Source organism: Echinops telfairi, unplaced genomic scaffold, assembly GCF_000313985.2.
Source record: "Echinops telfairi isolate 266 unplaced genomic scaffold, ASM31398v2 ScPeMD7_7469;HRSCAF=8507_1, whole genome shotgun sequence".
Taxonomy (NCBI): Eukaryota; Metazoa; Chordata; class Mammalia; order Afrosoricida; family Tenrecidae; genus Echinops; species Echinops telfairi.
The window spans coordinates 85,692,076-85,707,462 of NW_022111373.1; the positions used below are offsets into that span (position 1 = coordinate 85,692,076).

At 35.5% G+C, this 15,387-nt stretch overlaps 1 protein-coding gene across 1 annotated transcript in view; it reads right to left on the reverse strand.

Annotated features, from left to right (window-relative positions):
- Nucleotides 1–598: 598 nt before the first annotated feature.
- The window catches only part of ERBIN (erbb2 interacting protein), a 161,772-nt gene continuing 146,983 nt past the window's right edge, over nucleotides 599–15,387 (reverse strand). Inside the window, exons 19-23 of the mRNA XM_045285234.1 lie at nucleotides 14,539–14,722; nucleotides 12,392–13,946; nucleotides 5,744–5,887; nucleotides 3,179–3,298; nucleotides 599–857 (exon numbers count right to left, since the gene is read on the reverse strand). Of these exons, the coding sequence (XP_045141169.1) occupies nucleotides 624–857; nucleotides 3,179–3,298; nucleotides 5,744–5,887; nucleotides 12,392–13,946; nucleotides 14,539–14,722 (2,237 nt within the window). The 3' untranslated portion in view covers nucleotides 599–623. The remainder of the gene's footprint in view (nucleotides 858–3,178; nucleotides 3,299–5,743; nucleotides 5,888–12,391; nucleotides 13,947–14,538; nucleotides 14,723–15,387) is intronic.

Below are 15,387 nucleotides of genomic sequence, written 5' to 3' on the forward strand. Positions count from 1 at the left end.
TTCCCAAATCTGTTGCTATTCTTCACAGGTAATGGATTTTAAAATCTGATACAACACTTTTTATAGCACAGTTATGAAAACTATGTAAGAACTAAGCTGTTAGAAAAAATTCCCCTCTTTCCCCAGACTCAACCAAAATGAACACAGCATTTTTCTACCTAAGTTTTGAATAATACTAATAATTTTTTGAAACATAAGAATGCATGGCTAATGTTTTTTTTAAGGATTTAATTTACCAAGCAGTTTGGAGACCACAGTCAAAATTTAAGATTTAAAACAAAAAAATTAAAATCTGATGAACCACTATTATTAGACAAATGATAGTAAATCACAAAGTACCACTAAGCCTGATGTCCTGCTATTTATATTGGGGATGGTTTGACAACTGGAAATAGACTGGGTAAACAACTGCCTCAGGAGGAGAAAAGTCATGTCTCAAACATTAAGTCCTATGTCAGGAAATCAGAAATTGAAGGAATTAAGGCAAGTTAAACTACAAATATTTTATCTGACAAAACTATTATAAAACCAAAACTTAAAATGGCAAACTGTTAGTTAAAACTCTATATGGATTCATTGCCAATAATAACTTTTGAAAAACAGTAAAAACTTAGTCTCATATTTTAAATAGCCTTGTTTATTCTTACCTCTTGCTTTGCCAGTTCATGGCCTTGTCTAGGAGTGCAATGGGGCTGTGTATATGGAGGCTGGTGGGCCACTTTCAGCATCAAGTAATCAATTAGTTGTTCTCTAGAGGGATGCCTTGCCACAGATGCCTGAGGAGGGGGGTGATGGATTTGACTATAATTTGCCTTAGGCCTGAGAGGCTGGCCCATCTGTCCATTACTCAAAGGCATCTAAGAAAAACATGAAGTGTCTTAAAATGACCAGTGATATTACACATAATTGGATTTTCTTCTTGCAGCATTGCAAAAGCATTGGTAAACAACACAATACCACCCCACTTTCACTATCATTTCAACTTTAAAAATGGTACACAAAATACATTGACTGATGTTTCTCTTCAGAAAAGAATTGTCTTAAAAGTTTTTCTACTAATCCTTCCTTCCAGAATTAACAAGACAATTCAACTAACTATATAGTAGTAAATTGATTTATTCTTCATATAAGGGGGTTTCAAAATGCCCGTGGAAAAATGGAATTCCACAAACTTTTTGAAGCCACCTTGCACATGCTAATTAACAATTTAAAAACTCTAAATATTAACTTCATACTCTTTACCATAAATATTAAACTTTGTTAATCTTCACAAGCTGAATAAAAATGTGAGAGTTATTTTAAGAAACATCTTTGTTGTAAATTAACTCCAACTTTATAGATTAAATCTGAATTTTAGACTTAGCATCACCTTTCGTGAGAATGGGTTAATAGCTTATTTTTTGTGTGTGAGGACTGTTTACAGTCATCCTTACTATTAAGAACTATTTTTCATTGAGCTATATTGTATTATACTTAATAACTCAGGTAACATACATGTTTACTGTACAAACCACTCTTATATTGGTGAGGAGGAATGAGAACGAGATGCTGTATCATCCCTGTATCTTTGAAAAAAACTTTGTAGCTGGTTACTATTTGCCCACTGAAGACCTAAACCAATTTATTTGCACAGAAGTAACTAACTGCTTTTGCTGTGCACTTTATTACTGTGTACAATTTTGTAAATGGCAGTTACTTTTCTTCAGGCTGGTATGTTGTTCTTATATGCAGATTTACTGCCTCTTTGCAGGAAAAATCTCTCTGGGCAATCATTACTTCTGACCTATTCGAAAGACCCCTGGCATGTAGGTATCTGGTCTTATGTGATATTTCTAATGGCAAACACATGCATGGGCTATCTTAAGCTATGATTTGCAGATGGCACAGGGAAGAAATAACCTAAGAAATTCAACAATCGAAACCACAAAAATGTTATCTTAAGTTAAAAAAAAATGGATGAGAGCTCTGGGGGAGGGAAACAAAATAGATACAATACAAACTCATAAATTAGATGGATGAGGGTCTACTTTCAAGAATTATATACAACTTTAATAAAACAATGTAGCAATTTTTTTTTTAAATGTAGCAATTTTTATAACAGTTACACACTTCATTTGGTTATCCTAGGGACAAAAATAGGTTTAAAAAGGGGGGTAGGGGAAATAGCTGAGGGAGGATAGTAAAGAATTTTCAGTCTGGCATGGATGGTCGATAAAACTGAATCTCTAAATAAATGAATCATTTTAGCTATCCAAAGTTGCTAGGTATTTTTGCCTATGAGAGTTACTAATTGCTAGTTCAAACCATGGCTTTGCACTTTTAAATGTGGTTTGATGTAATTCTGTATATTTCTAAAATGAATACTGTTTTCCTCTTTTATTGTGACATTCATTCAGAATATGTAATAGTCAATCAACTCACGAGGAATACATCCATCACCTGGTTTACAATATATACAAGTCTTCCAAGGTGATATAAAATTAAATTTTAAGTATTTTAATAACAGTAAAGGGAGTTCTGGTGGTATAGTAAGTAAGCAGCCAGCTGTTAATTGAAAAAAAGTTTGACAGTGTAAAGGCACCAGAAACTCACAGGAGAAAGATGTCAGTCATCTTCTGTAATGCTTTGGACTCTTGGAAACCCTGAGGGGCAACTCTGCTTTGTCCAGTAGGGTTTCTAAATCAACTTGATGACAATGGGTTTTGGATTTTAATAATAGCAAAATACTCTAGAATTTAAGACAGGTTCATCTTCAAATTTCCAGTTACTTGTGGACATGGCAAAAGCCCCAATTCAAATGATAAAATAATTACCGTATATACTCAAGTATAAGCTGAACCAAATAACAGCCGAAGCACCTAATTTTACCACAAAAACGGCATTTAAAATGTGTTGAAAAACTCGGCTTATACTCAAGTATATATGGTAGTTAGTTCTACAGAACTCCAAATACAGCAATAAAGGGATCCTCCAGTATGGAGATCATGGAAGAGACCGAGAAAATAGAGGTTGTATTCATGTTCTGTACTACTTATAATGTTTTTTACTAGTCAGAGAAGCAAAACCCTCCCAATAAGTGATTTTAAAAAGTGTTCAAGTGTATATGATATCACTAGTTCCCAAACCACACAGATAAGAAGCTCAAAGGCATGGCATCATTTACTTCCTGAGCACCTACTTTCATCAAGGTGTCTGGAGGAACATCTTTGTGACTAAGTGTAGCAGACGAGTAGATCTGCTGTCCTGAAATGAACACATCATCTTGACAAGGATCTCCTGGACCGGAGGTCTGGGGAGTCTTCAAATGAGGTGGAAATACAAAGTAAACAAATAATGCTCTTTAAGATGTGAAACCAACATGATGATGACATGTGAGAAGCTAGGTGAAAAAAAACATTGCTAGGCAGTAGAAAGATGAAGATCACAACCAAGAATTCCCATCAACACTGTCATCAATATCCTTTAATACTTTTAGAGTTCTTCCAAAGTTACAAGGCAAAAAAATATTTTGTGGTGTATAAAAGTTTATGCAGTCATAAACTGTTAATCTCCTTCTTTATAATACACACATTCTTCTACATGTTCCCCCTTTCCTACTAGTGTAATATAAATAATATTTAACGTTTGAGTTTCTTGAGCAAAAAATGTAGTTATCAGGATAAATAGGATAAATAGCCTCAAATTATAAGAGCAGCTAAAATATACTTTTGTTGAGCACACACAAAAAAAGATTTTTGGCAAAAAAAAAGGGTCATTTTTAAAACAGTATATGATACATGATCTTTCTTTTAAAAATTATGTGTAGTATCAACTAATTTAAAGCTTACAAAATCTGCTTTATCTTAATTTTACCCCAATATTTTGAAGGAAACGGATTTTTTGAAATGCTTTAAAAAATATATTTTAAGAATGAATTAAAAAGGAAATTAACCTTAATATATTCTTTATATGTAGTTCATCTCATGGACAGTTTTAAACAGAAAATAGACTCAACATCTAATTGTCCTGAATATTTATGATATGATGGGAAATGAGGCATCTGGATTTTTCATTATAATTTAATTCTTAACAACTAGATAGGATTTTTAAAGTAAGCAGTTTGTCATAATAGTAGAGTTGTTACTCTTAAAACAATATATACATTAAGCAAGATAGAAATGCAAGTGAAATCATTGTGTAAAAAAACATTTTTAGAATCTATTTCATTATGTTTGACAAGATACATGTAAACTTTAGAATATACAGATATATCTTAGGAGGTATATCTGCAAACAATATATTTAGTTGCTAGTTCAAGCCATGGCTTAGCATTTTTAAATGTGGTTTGGTATAATTTTGTATATTGCTGCAATGAATACTTTTATTTTTCTTCTTTTCTGCTTTGATATTTATTAAGAATGCACAATAACCAATCAATCTGACTCACAGACTAAAATTTATACTCAAGCCTGGATGTACAAGTATACTTAGCTACACTTTCAAAAATCAAGCATTTACTGAATTAAAAACAAAATTATATGGAACAAAAGATCCTGAATTTAAGAAAAGCAAGCAAAAATTGTTACTACAGAAGAATTAGGGGAAAAGGGTAATTGTCCCAAATGACAACAAAGGGCAAGATGACGCCTGAGTTAAAGTTGCTGCTGGTTTTTCCTTTGTGTCTTCTGTTGCCAGAAGAACAGGAAATATTCAGCACTTACATTCATAGTGAACACCATGCTCTCAAAATCTTGTTTAAACTGACAAGTTTCAAAAGGACTGCTGTCACCTTCATATAACATAGAAATCAAGAGGAATGATGTGACACAGAGTGAGGCTAGCTGAGACCCAGCCAAAGAAAAGTAAAATTAGCAGACAGCTCCTACTCTAAAACGAAATAAAGTGAAACTTGAGTTTTATTTTAAAAAGGAGACTAGGAGCTCAAGAAAAAGTGAAGAATCCAGAAGTAGCATAGTCAATGTTGAGACCTTTCTCCCCATATGGGAGAAACGTCTTCTTCAAGGTGGAAGGCCAGGATGGGAGAAAGCCTCATTCAGTGACCATTGTTCCACATGGAAGCTATATGGACAGAAACGTCCTAAAGCAGGACCAAGCCAGAGTTGCTCTGTTCTTTCTCCTTCCCAGTCATTCTCACCCCTAATCTTAAACACGTCCATAAAAAGGAAAACCCAACACAAACAAAAAACACCTTTCTTCTTCACTATATACCTGACTGTCACCACACTAATCTAACAAGGACTACTCAAGACTATGGTAAAATATATGTTGGTTTTGCTTCCCATGGATACTTATTACAATGTCTCCAGCTTCACATTTAATCATCCTCAGTGAATTCTGATTTAACCTAGTTCTGGTTAATGTTTTTTCATTAGACAATTTGAATGAAAGTTATTCTTCCCTATAACCCCAGTTGTGGATTGCATTAAGGGATAAGCCTTAAATCTTCTATTAGGGAGACAATTCTCTTTAACTTTAATATAAAGAAAAAACACTGCAAAGAATACTTTTTCAAGAGCCTCTCCAACAGTTAATTTCTGTTGTGTATCCCTTTTAGCATCATTAATGGATTACTTCCTTCAAGATCAAAGAAATATTATAAAGATTTAGAACTAAGCCATGGAAGAAGTGGGAGGAGATCAAGATTTCTAACTTACAGTGAATATTTTCCTAGGGAAATGTAAAGCAAGTGGGCGAGTGTCTAGGTATTAAAAGTGCTAGTCTACAGTATACTGCAAGTACTCACTCGGAAAATGTGCCCACCAGAACCTCTTCCGTCTGCAACACTCAAGGCAAGGCTGCCCTGGCTGCCATGCAGATCCCTAGAGCTGCCATAGTGAAAGCTGCTTACAGCAGTGAAATTGGAATTAAAGGACCTTGACAGCATGCTCTGAATAAAGAGGGGATAGATTTAACAGAGATTAGTGCAGCATGCAACATTCACAGGACATGTTATTTCACTCTTTTATCACCCCAAATCATGCAGAAATATCATGCAACACTGAATTTTCAGTGCCCCAATGAAATTGGCACCATTTACCAAAGAGATTTACATGACAACATACACATACATAAATTACATGTAAATACATTCATTCACATGTTTTGACACCAAGAAAGGAATACAAACATACAGCTGTGTTTTAAAATGTTCTTTTCTTTAACTCTTATCATGTCTTATTAGAAAAGCATCAGAAAACAGAAACTGAATTAATGTCTCTATAAACTGAAGTCAAATCACATTTGGGCATATGATTAAGGCAAAAATGCTGTAAAGGAATTTCACTCTTGGCAAAATTTTGCACTTAAGCAGTGTACGCCATCCCCACATTTTCAAGTTGTTCTCTCATACCAAGTATCATTAATATGCAGTTCTGGAAAGGAAAGGATCTATAAAATGATCAGACATACTTTTAGTTACCTTGTAGATTCTAAAGACTAAAGAAGACCAAAACTACTGGGACAGAACGGCATTTTCTGAAACCATTTCACCAAGTTTTTAGCAGAGGCAATTAGAGGCTACATAACCATTTGACTGGACTTTGTGTTACACATACACAGAACATGAAAACCATGCACAACTGTTGTGTTACACCCCCAAATTCTAACGCACTGCTATATTTGAGTGGCCTGATTAGTCTTTCTTTCTGACGTATACATCAGGTGTACAGTTACTGCAGTTGGTTGCTAAACTTAAAGATATGCCTTGGGAGAAAGCCTGATGGTCTTATTTTGAAGATATCAGACACTAAAAACTCTATGGAGCCCAGTCCTGACACACTTGGAGTCAACATGAGTTGAACTGACTTAATGGCAACTAGTTAGATCTTAGAATAAAGATTTTCTATAATCTCTGAATGTATATGGCTTCAAAAAGGTTGTGGAAAAATTATCTTTTCATCCTATATTCCACGAATTTTATGAAGCCCCTTCGTATTATGAGTTTCCTGTAAATGTTTCATTTCTTTATGAAGGCTGCAGCTTAGCACAGGTCTAGGCTTGAATTCAAAATAGCCCACATAAAGCCACACCTGTCAAATACATTGTACAGAATTTAGTTAAATGCTACGTGCAGGTCCTGGGTAATGTCACTCCTTGCAAATGAACACTTGTATGGTAACAAATGAACATGAAAATCACCAGATTGTGGGAATCATTTCTGGTTTGGAGTGCTTCTTATTTAAATGTTTATATTGCGGGAGGGGGGAGCGGGGAGGGAGGGGAAAAATGAGGACCTAATGTCGGGGGTTTAAATGGAGAGAAAATGTTTTGAGAAACGATGTACAAATGCGCTTTACACACTTGATGTGTGTATGGATTGGGATAACAGTTGTATGAGCCCCTAATAAAATGTTAAAAAAAAATGTTTGTATTATAAGGAATATAAGCAACAAATTGATATTAATATTAATTCAACTTTGAAATAAAAACATTTGATTCCTTTCCAAAGCTTCTCAATAAGTTTAAAGAAATCTTGAGATTTTGAGGTAAGCTAGCTATTTTCCATGTTTGCGTTCCAGGGATAGCTTGTGTATTTCTATATTAGATAATAAATAACAAGAGAAATAACTTATCCATTTCTATATTATTCTGTTCTAGTACTAAACTCCCAGCTGAGCAATGTACCAACTTTTGATTTTTTGACTTACCTCTAAAGAGAAGGCAGGCATTGGGAAATCCTTGGGGAATTTTTCAGATGTCTACTTTTATTTTGGGGTGAAGGCGCAGACGTGGTACACAGATATCCTCCATTACCCTCTTTCCCCCCTTTTGGAATCAATGCTCGTAAGTGTGGAATCTAAACTGCAATGCTATCAAAAGCACCTATGGAGTTTTGAATAACACCTGGTAGTGTCGTGGGTTAAGTACTGGTTGTTAGAGTTAGTGGTTTGGATCTACTGAATCCACAGTAGCTGTACTGGAGAAAGATGAGGCAGTTTGCTTCCGTAAAGATTAACAGCCTCAGAAACCTTATGGAGTAGTTCTACTCTGTCCTATAAGGGTGCTAAGAGTTGGAATCAACTTGATCATAGTGGATTGAAGGAGCCCTCCTGGTGGTACAACCGAGTCCCGTCCCACCCCCCACCCCCCCACCTCCCGGGGGCTCCACAGAAGAAAGACCTAGAGATTTGCTCCCAGAAAGATTAGAGCCTAGAAAACCCAGTGAGGAGGGGGAAAAGGGGAGAAGACATGACAGCTAGTTCTACTCTGTCACACTGGAATAGTAATAGTACTAAAGTAACTAGCAGTCCATTTATAGAACACTTTACGCTCATTCTGCCTATATTGTCATCCCTGTAGCTAATAACACAGCAAGGATGGAATACAAAGAGCCTGTATATTAACATAGCAGTTACAAAAACATTATGTTTTTAGAACATTTAAAAAGTATATTAAAAGCATCTTCTTAGCTATTAGGAACTCAAGAGTAATAAAATCAAGAGATAGAGTTAATTTTCAAAGTGAAAATGGCTCAAATTATGCTTCAACTTTAAGAATATTATTTCTATTGAATGAAGTAACTTTTAAGAGCATAGTGACAGACCAGTGATACATTGTTCAGACAAATAGAAGGCATAGCATATAAATGTGTAAAGAGGGAGTTCGAGTCAAGCTTGCATAAAGGTGAACACATGTAAGTACTCTTGGAAATTTTCTATGCAAGGGGGGTTCAAAAAGTTTGTGAAAAACCACAATGGAAAGACGTTGGGATTTCCCCATGTCCTTTCTGAAGCCCCTTATATATGCTTTTGTTTATAGAATCCATTTAGTAAAGTCTAAGAACCACTGATCTAGATTAAAGGAGAACAAAGGTAAATCTGTAGAGAGATGTTTGAGCATTCAAACCACTTGACCTTTAAAATGGCAAAATACCTGGCACAATTAATGGCAAGGGATAGGAAAATGCTGGAGGAGGCCTAAGTCTGTACATATAATGGGACTCTACTTTAATGGCTTTAGATCAATAAGCAAGTTAAGAGAAAACACTTTCCCTACAAAATTCATGCCCAAGAAAACTCACTAACTCCAATGGTTTGCATTTCAAACTTGCATGGCTAACTCTATTGTGTTTCAAACTTGCATGGCTAACTCTATTCATATTGTTTCAAGTAACTCGTGCAACTATCATCACATCAAATTCCATACACTTCAAACTAAGTACCATATATACTTGAGTACAAACCGACCCGAACATCAGCCAAGGCACCTAATTTTACCATACAAACATCATTAAAAATGTGCTGAAAAACTTGGCTTATATACAAATATATACGGTAAGCTATTTTCTGCCAAATCACAACTGCACACAACCCATCCTTTGAGGGATTCTACTCTCCTTACAAAGACTTCAAATTTTTATTTTAAAGGTGACCACTCTAATAACCTGAACTGAAACGTTTTCTTCTGCTTGGACCCTTCACTTAAGCAGATCATTTTCTTCCAAATGTTTTTCAGATGTATCTCCATTGCAGCCACAATCCTAGCATATGTTATGACGATTTTGCCGCTTTGTTATTAAAATAAGTTCCCAAACTACCTTCATCATTTCATTCTGAACTTTTCTGCTGGAGATATTGTAAATAATTGTTTTATCATATCACTCCTCAACTCTGGAATGAAAACCAACTCTTCTCACCTTCTGATTACTCTTGCATACCCCCACTGCCTAAAATTAAACCACCATAAAATTGTATTTTTAAAAAACCTTCAAAACTCATAATTGAGAGGCACCTACCATTAATACATTAAGATTTTTTTAAAACTATAAATTAAGGATGTCACCAAAAAGAAAATACATACACATTTCAATTTTCTATTTTGCTACCAGTTGTATGTGTGTGTATGCATGTCAAACCTTGTCAAATTCCCTGCTGGTATGCTACTGTTATTTTTTCTATGAGCATGTCTGAGAGGACTATTATTCAACAATATGATCCTTCATAAAAGGGGCATTTAAGACAAACTTTTCAAACTAATAATCTTTATATAAATAAAATTTAAGAACTATTGTTTCATAAGTTATTTAAAAATTATCATCACAATGGCTTATCACCATAAGTAGGAAAAATTCATTAATGTTAATTAACAATTTTTAATGTTAAATTATGAATGCAATTAACACTTATATAGCACTTAGTATATACTCAGTGCTGTTCGAAGTTGAGTTGTTTTTATGTTTTTTAATTGTTGTTCCTGGTCTTTTTTCAACATTAACTCTGTTTCTGAAACAATCCTAAAGGCAATACTTTCATTGTGCCTCTTTTACAGTTGAAGCAATTGAGACAAGAAAAGGTAAGTTACTTGTTCCAATTAGGTGCCATATGTAGAGTATAAGCTGACCTGAATATCAGCAGAGGCACCCAATTTTACCACAGAAGCTGCAATAAAAAACGAAAAATTTGGCTTATACTCGAGTATATACAGTAATTTAAAATTGTAGGGCTGGGATTCCCTCTATTGGCACAAACAACATACATCATTGCCATGGAGTTGAGCCTGGCTTACTGTGACTCTGCACAATAGAGTGTATATCTTTACAGTCAGAAGCAGCCATATCTTTGTCCTTTGGAGCTGCTGGTCAGCAGTCCATAGCTTATACAAGGGTACTGGCAGCGGTCCTTGCTATACAACACAGTAACTAAATCATGTTTTGACTGAAAAAGATGTAACTTATATTTAAGTTCATTTTAGAAATATGGTTTCTCAAATATAAGAAACGATTTTTGATAGTTCAATATCTTAACATAACAGTCAATAAAAACAACTATCTCATATGTAACTACTACCTGCGATCACAAGAAAGTAAACAAGTATACATTTAATAAAGACTCAGAATATACTTGATAATGAACAAAGCAGAGCTGCAATAACAGTGGCATATATTTGGTGTTTACTTGAAAAATGCTTCCTAACTAATGAACCAGAATATACGACCACTGTGCACTGGCCATTGAGTAAGTAGCCTGGGGACAGAAGGGGGGTGGGGGCTGTGTCCTTCTTAACTTCAAAGCACACAGTTTGCCTTGTTTCTGTTCTCACAGAGTCTCTCTTGTCGAAGGCACAAACATCAAGTTTCCCTAAATGAATACAGACTCTTTCAAACTATCTTCTGATTTTTTTCTTTTGCCTAAATTGCACTTCATAGTTCAGATCTTATTCTTTATCTGCATCACTAAAATAGCCCGATAACTCATCTCCTAGACTCCGGCCTCTTCCTCCTCAAACCCAGCTTCACATTGTCATTAGAAGTTTATTTATACAAAAAAAAAAAAGTTTATTTATACAACTTGTATTTAACACCTATGTTACTCCTCTGCTTATGAAATTTCCAAATATCTTAGAAAAGCACAATCTAAATAGCTTCAAAAACAAGTCAAGTACAGCAGAAACACAATGGAAAGATGAGAAAGAAAGCCTCAGGCTTATACATTCTCAACTGTTTTAAAACTTAGAGACAGTATTAAAAAGAGCTAGCAATTATAACAACTGAGTTACTATAAGGTATTAATTATATTGAGGTTTTTATTTAAGGAATCTTAAAATAATAAATAAGCAACAGAGCACCTACAAACTTGTTCAACAAAAAACTACTTATTTTTAATAAATAAAGGTCAGGTTTTGTTTGGGGGAAAATCAAATGAGATATGAAGCTGAACCTTAAAGAATTTAACTTCTATGCTGGGGTCAAGGAACTATGGTACTAATATGGGTACAATCTGAAAATTTTAAATTTTCAATTCCTTTCAAGGAATAGACAACTACAAATAAAATCTGAACACAAGCAGTCTCTCTGTTGCCAAACTACAATACAGGAACAGAAACCTGTAAATAAATTCAAGTAAGGCAGAAATGCAGTTGAGTCAGTCAATGCCATGCCAGAAGCAATCGGTGACAATGTTAGTTTATATAATGTGGACTGGTGGGGAACTCCTAAATGAGATATTTACATTTACAATACCATTAGTTGTTACTCAGGTTTTTTTGCAACCTGAAATTTTATTTTAAAAAATATTTAAATAATCCACAATTATTGGGCGAGGAGAACACGCAGTCAGAAAAGGCTAAGTGGCAATGCACATGTATACACTTGCATGATTTCAGGCATGTTAATACAATCTAAAAGTGATACACACATTAACAAATAAAAGAGATATAAGATCATTCAAAAAAATGGGGAGTAAGAAAGGGAAATATCTTTATACTACCATTTCAAGTGCTTTGACTCCTGGCCAAGTCTAACTTGGAACTCCATTCCCAGTAGCAAAGGAAAACTCCTAGATAATCCTTACTTCTGAGTATCTTCATTCTACCTTTTTTTTAAAAGTATTCCAAACAAGTTTAAGGAAAATATATAAAATTTTTAGAGTAGAATAAAGAATTCATCTTTGATTACCTTTTCCAGCTTTTTGGCCTCAATGTGTCGGAGTACTTGTTCTCGCCAATCAGGAGGGACTTTACTTTTTCCTGGAGGATCTAATAAAGAATGCTCGGAACCAACCCTGGCATTTGGTCTTTTGGAAGGACTAGTCCGTGAATAACTGAAATCACTAACTGACATAGTTCTCTCTGGTATTTCTGTGACAGAGGGTCGAGCACTCTGAGGCCTTGGGGCATTTGGACCATCAATGCTGTATGTTCGTGCAGAAAGAGGTCTCTGTGATCCTGATAGCATGGGTGGTGTTCTGCCCACTGAATGCAGGTCCCTGTATGATAAATAATCACCTTCAGGAATCTGGGCCCTCCTGTTGGGACCAGGATCACCAGGGTTTACCGAGGCTGTGGAGGACACACTACTCTGTCGCTGAATTGTGGGCCGAGTTAATCCAGGATTGAGCCGGTCATTGGGTGAGACAGCCCACATCTCCCCATGTCTTGCTGGACCAAGTCTCTGATGTAAATGGTATGAAGTATTAGCACGGGCATTATTGTGATTAGAGAAATTCATATTTGCAGAATGTTTAGCATAATTGTGACTTTCTGTGCTTTCTGATCTAGGAAGGCGCTGAGGAGGGAAACCGGCATGATCTACTTGGGGATTTTGTTTGGAGTGCCACAAAGTATCTTTGGCTGCAGCACTACTATTACAACTACTGTACTGAATGTTATACTGTGGAGGCCCATATATCTGAGGCATAGACTGTGGGCCACATGCTGTGGGGCCTCTTATAATATTTGGCTCTTCTGGATTATGATTTGAGTCAAACTTGAAAACTGCCTTTGTGCCTGATACTAAATCAGAAGATGAAGAAGAACCTGTAAATACTTGTAAAGGTTGATCATACAAAAGTGTGGCCGATTTGCTCCGGACTATGTTTTTTCCATCAACAGATGTTACTTTAATTGTTGCACTTGGCTGCTGAGGTCCGTCATCACTAAGAATGTCATAGATTTTTAGTCTTCCAGTCTCCATATTAGTTATGCTATGAGATTTCACAACAGGCCCAATTGATCCACTTCTCTGTGGGGAGAGATCTTCAGTGCTTTTGGAAAGACCCATGTCAACAGAAGAATCTGTGTCAAATAGTTCAGTCCTTCCGGGAGACTGCGACGCTTCCTCAGAATGCCCATTTACCTTATTTATGGACTCCAGATTAGAATACGTGTTTCCATTTTCCAAGTGCTCAACTTCTTCTTTAGCATTTATGTTTAAAAACCCCATTCCAAGGACTATATCCTGTGTCTTTGATCTTTCCACGATCTCTGGCTGAAATGTATCATTCATTACTAGTTTATTAAGATTCATATTGATATGGTCTAATTTGTGAGACTCATCAGATGTGGCTGTTGAATCAACACCTTTCTCAATTAGAACCAATCGCTCTTCAACGTTTAAATCAAATTCAGGGAGGTTAAGATCTTTTCTATCGTGGATCTTGAATTTTTCTTCTGTTGAACTATTCAAAATGTCTCCATTGTGCAAAAGGCTATTAAAATTATCATCTTCTTTCCTAAAACAAAGATAATTTTATGAAAAACAACACAAAGCCAGGTTTATTAGTAACGTGATATCAAGAATTAATTAGTTAATCTGTAGGTAATAATACAAAGTTGCAAGTTCATGTAGTCACAAATAAAAGAAATTTACTATAAAACATTATTTTAATAAACTTATTTTCCATGAATACAGAACAATTAATAACCAGAAATAGTACCTCTAGTATAGATAGTACTAAATCTAGTTTAATAGGGCTAAATAAAGCAAGGCAGAAAAATGGACTTATGTATCTTCCTTTTCTGTGGCAGCCTTTTTGACTGTTTAAAATGAAATGGTTGAAAGATGGGCACATACATGGAAAGAACCAATAACTTGTACAACTGAGTAAAAAATTCTGAAACATGACATTAAACATACTTTTTCCCCCATACTAATTATTAAATTCAAATATGTAGATTAAAACACTGTCCAAAGCAAAGAGTTCTGCATAAAATACAGAAGCAAACCAAAATAAAATTTAATCTCCCTCTTGGGATCTATGTTGTAGTTGCCTTATTATTTCTGTTTATTATGGAAATAAATAAGTTTGTAAAATGCTCACAAACCTGACTTTAGAATTAATACCAATGCGAGTTTCTTTCACTGGAGAGCAGAGTGAAGTGTCTTGGCTGCTATCAGTATTAAGAGATACTGAATCAGACATTCGAGATGGAGAAGAACAGTTGCTATTATTCTGATTGCTGTTGTGTGTAGCTTCATCTGACAGAGAATCTGCGTCCTTTGTATCATCTGAAACAAAATAATTTAAGACAACAAAGTCATCAAGATTTGTGCAAAATTCCTGCCCCTCCCCCAAGAAGAATTTATTTCAGAGGACAGCACTGAATCTGCAGCTCTGGGAGACAGACATGTCTGATCAGAACACAAGGGAACAAATGAAGGGGGAGGAAGAGAGAATAGAGCACATCCTGACCCACCAAGCCTTGATGATGAGATTCCCGCTCAGAGCAGCCAATCCACAAAGAAGAACATATATGGCCGGTCCCACTATGAGACATGACATCCCTCATTGGCCCATAGTCCTAAAGGGGACAACACTGGAGACATAGTGTGGGAATTCTGCCCAATCTGATCCCACCACACCAATGGAAAACACTAAGGGCATGGAACAGAACAGCAAGAGGAACAGAACAGCAAGAGGAACAGAACAGCAAGAGGAACAGAGCAAAGAAGTCCCTAGGGAATACCAAAAAATAGACTTTGGGGCCAGGGCTTGGCACCCCATTAGACTCGACCAGAAAACACTCCTAAAGGCCAACAAACAGTCCTTGAACTAACTACAAGCTTTTCTTTCTTGTGTTTTGTTTTGTATTTTGTCATTGGCTTGTTGTTGATGTTTTCTTTTGTTGCTTGGTTTTGCTCTGTCTTGTTTTTGTGCATGTTATTATCTCCAT